At 41.1% G+C, this 3120-nt stretch overlaps 1 protein-coding gene across 1 annotated transcript; it reads right to left on the minus strand.

The window, feature by feature from the left end:
- Positions 1 to 2013: 2013 nt before the first annotated feature.
- LOC110869759 (GYF domain-containing protein gyf-1-like) lies at positions 2014 to 2502 on the minus strand. Its single transcript, XM_022118982.1, has one exon. It carries the CDS (start codon positions 2500 to 2502, stop codon positions 2014 to 2016), a length of 489 nt encoding a protein of 162 aa, XP_021974674.1.
- Positions 2503 to 3120: the final 618 nt, after the last annotated feature.

A 3120-nucleotide genomic window follows, 5' to 3' on the forward strand; every position in this document is an offset into this window, starting at 1 on the left:
AGGCTCCTTAAACTCTGCTAGACCTGCAAAACAAGTATCTAATCAAAAGTAGGCTATTCGAATTAAAACATATGTAAAGACATCAAATTAAGCAATTACGAGCACCGGTTTTCGACCACGTATCACATCCCCACACTTGTCTTTTGCTTACCCTCAAGCAAATCCGTTTTTCACTTTCACATGGGTCGAACAATGAATACACTCCCCATTCCCGAGACGAAGGTTAAGGTCCAATTTCATGCTAAAGTTCAAACTCTTTACAATTTTCAATATATTTAACGTTAATGTGATTTCACATACACAAATGGTTACCCAAGATTAACCCGCCCGTGAAACCAACAATTCATGCACATCCCTCACAATGTTCTCTCCACTCGGCTTGTAAATTGGCTAATATTTATAATTTATTAGCACTTCAAAGAATATTCACTCAAAACCGATTAGAACACATACCCGCATAAGCTTGCAACTCAATCATTCTCCACTATTGATCGCGAACACTAAGCACAAGTCATAAGGTCTTTGTAAGGGTTGTAACGGGGCTAGGCTAAGGGTAGGAAATAGGATATTTTAAAGTGGATAAGGAGATGAAAATTCGATTTTTATTACAAACCACTAACTTAAACAAAACTAAACATCAACTATGGGCAATAATCTTTCACCCATTTATTCGACAAATACTAACACTTCTTTTTGTGTTTTTCTCAATGCTTTTTCACTTCTTTTTCATGACATTTTCTAATTTTTTTATTATGTGCAACAATCAAAAACAATTATACAAATACGATCCCTATAATCGAATTTTCATCACACGGGTTTAAAAGAAAAGGTTTAACGGTTATGGGCTACAGGGTGGTCAAACGAAAGGTTTAGGCTCAAAATGGGCGACTAGGGGATTTATTTGGGTAAGGATAGATAAGTGGTTTTAAGAGAAAAGGTTTACCTAATGCCTTAATCATTCTCGTACTTGTATTCGGTCTATAGTCTCAACGTATCAAAAGTTGCAAGTTCTACAATATATGACTAATGGTCCACTCAAACAAAGAAACATAGGTATGTAATCTATAATATAAAAGTGGCCCGAAACCTCACATATCTAAAAGGGTATGGTATGTGACATGCATAAACTACTAGTTTCTTAGGCAGATTATTCCCAAATAACCACCCGCTAAATACTCGTCATGCTATTAACTTGAACTTGACCATGACAAAAGACCAAATGGGTTGTGACATCCCTCGTTGACTTAGTTACTTGTGCTTTTAAGATCGCTGTTGAAACAAGAAATTTTGAAAATTTTTTGAAATTTTCCCCCATCCCCACACTTGAGGTAAACATTGTCCTCAATGTGCAGTGTTTAAATGAACGGGTCAAAAACGAAAATTTTTACTACTCCCCCATCCCCACACTTGAAGTACATATTGTCCTCAATGTGTAAGAACTAGAGTATTAAACGCACAAGGGATGTGACACGACTAATTCCCCCAATATTTCACCCCGGAAAAATAATATACAATTTACATTCCACTTATTTGCTAACTAAAAATCAGAAGTAAAAAGAAACGTATGCACCTGATTTCTGAGCTCATTCCTCGTGTGCTCCTCTTCTCTTCATGAAAGTGGTTGTCCCACGAACCTAATGTACCTACAAATCTTAACCCTTGTGTAGAAGCATGCTTCTCACAACCATCAAAGTTTGTTAGTTACCTAGTTCTACCACTTTTATGAAATTATTACCAAGTCATACCTTATTTTACTTTGATTTATGTGGAAAATAATTTACAACAACAAACCTAACTCACTTTCGTAGGAATCACGGTTGCATTTAGCTTATGCAACAAGCCCCTTTAAACCCCCCAATAGCTTGGGAGGACGAGAGGTCTCGTGAGGGTTATATAGGGAACACACACACAACGTTCATTTAACTAGGAAAAAATTTAAATAAAACGAAACAAAAATAACGAAAACAAAATAATATACAACAACAACAACAACAACAAAAACATACCTTGCCTCTACCGCTGATATCTCTCGTTAAGGTTCACTGGCGGGTTCGGCTGGTATGGATAACCAGTGAGGGCCTCAAGCATATCCCTGTAGTTATCTAGTGGGCTCGACTCTCCTTGAGGTGGCGGTTGGTAAAGAATCGGAATGAAACTAGAGCCGACTGCCTCGGGCCAATAAGGGGTCGGTTCGGATGGGCCTTGTGGATGAGGAAGGTTGGGGTAATCGGTCCACCCTGAGTGTTCGGCATACGGGAGACCGGCTCGATGGTCTCTTTGATGGCGCTCCTGATTGTGGAGTACCTTGGCATTATTAATCGCCATTTGGTTAGAGACAGCCAAAGCTCTCCATCGGCGTTGCTCCAATTCCCTTTGTGCATTTTGACGCCTAACCTCATCTTCCTCCCACGCCCGTCTGTGGGCCCGTTCTTCCTCTTGCAACTGTAACAAGCGTTCCATTTGTGACTGTTGTAATGCTTGTTGCAGTTGTTGTTCCTCCATCTGTTTCTCCACCCTCTCGCGAAAGGATGCTTGGAAACCCCATTGCTCTTACGAGTACGCCCCTTGCGCCTCTTCCTATTCTTTCCTGCTCGCATGGTATTCTCTCCCTTCACCAATGCATGCCGATACATTATCGTAAACCGCTTGTTGCCCACGGGTCCACAACCGGTATGACGGTATCTGCCTTTGGTTCACAAAGTCTGTCACATCGGTAGAGATTTCCCTATGCTGCTTCCTGTACCTCCGCCTCGGTCCCCGCGGACCGGAAGGATCCGTCTCCTCCTCAACATCAGGCATCTCCTCATCGCCTTCTTCTTCATCAGCCACTTCATCACCCTCTCTCTGTTCATTGAATCGGTAACTATCTCCTTGTTCATCTTCAACCGTGTGAAGATGACCAAAAGTCTTCACCGTTATCCTCCATTGTCGCCTCATGGAGGCGAAGTTGAACTGATCGATAGGTTTAGACACCCACAGTGATTCCTGAGGCAATGCATTCTGCTGTAAAATCATTACACTAATCAACCTCACATAAGGAATCATCTTCCGCTTGAATGATTCTCTTGTATCCCATGTATTGATCATCACAATTTGATGCCATGATAGCCTTGGCGTCCC

This window comes from Helianthus annuus, chromosome 7, assembly GCF_002127325.2.
Source record: "Helianthus annuus cultivar XRQ/B chromosome 7, HanXRQr2.0-SUNRISE, whole genome shotgun sequence".
Taxonomy (NCBI): Eukaryota; Viridiplantae; Streptophyta; class Magnoliopsida; order Asterales; family Asteraceae; genus Helianthus; species Helianthus annuus.

Excerpts from the sequence above, each read along its gene's own strand:
- LOC110869759 (XM_022118982.1), bottom strand. The coding sequence starts at position 2,502 with ATGGAGGAACAACAACTGCAACAAGCATTACAACAGTCACAAATGGAA.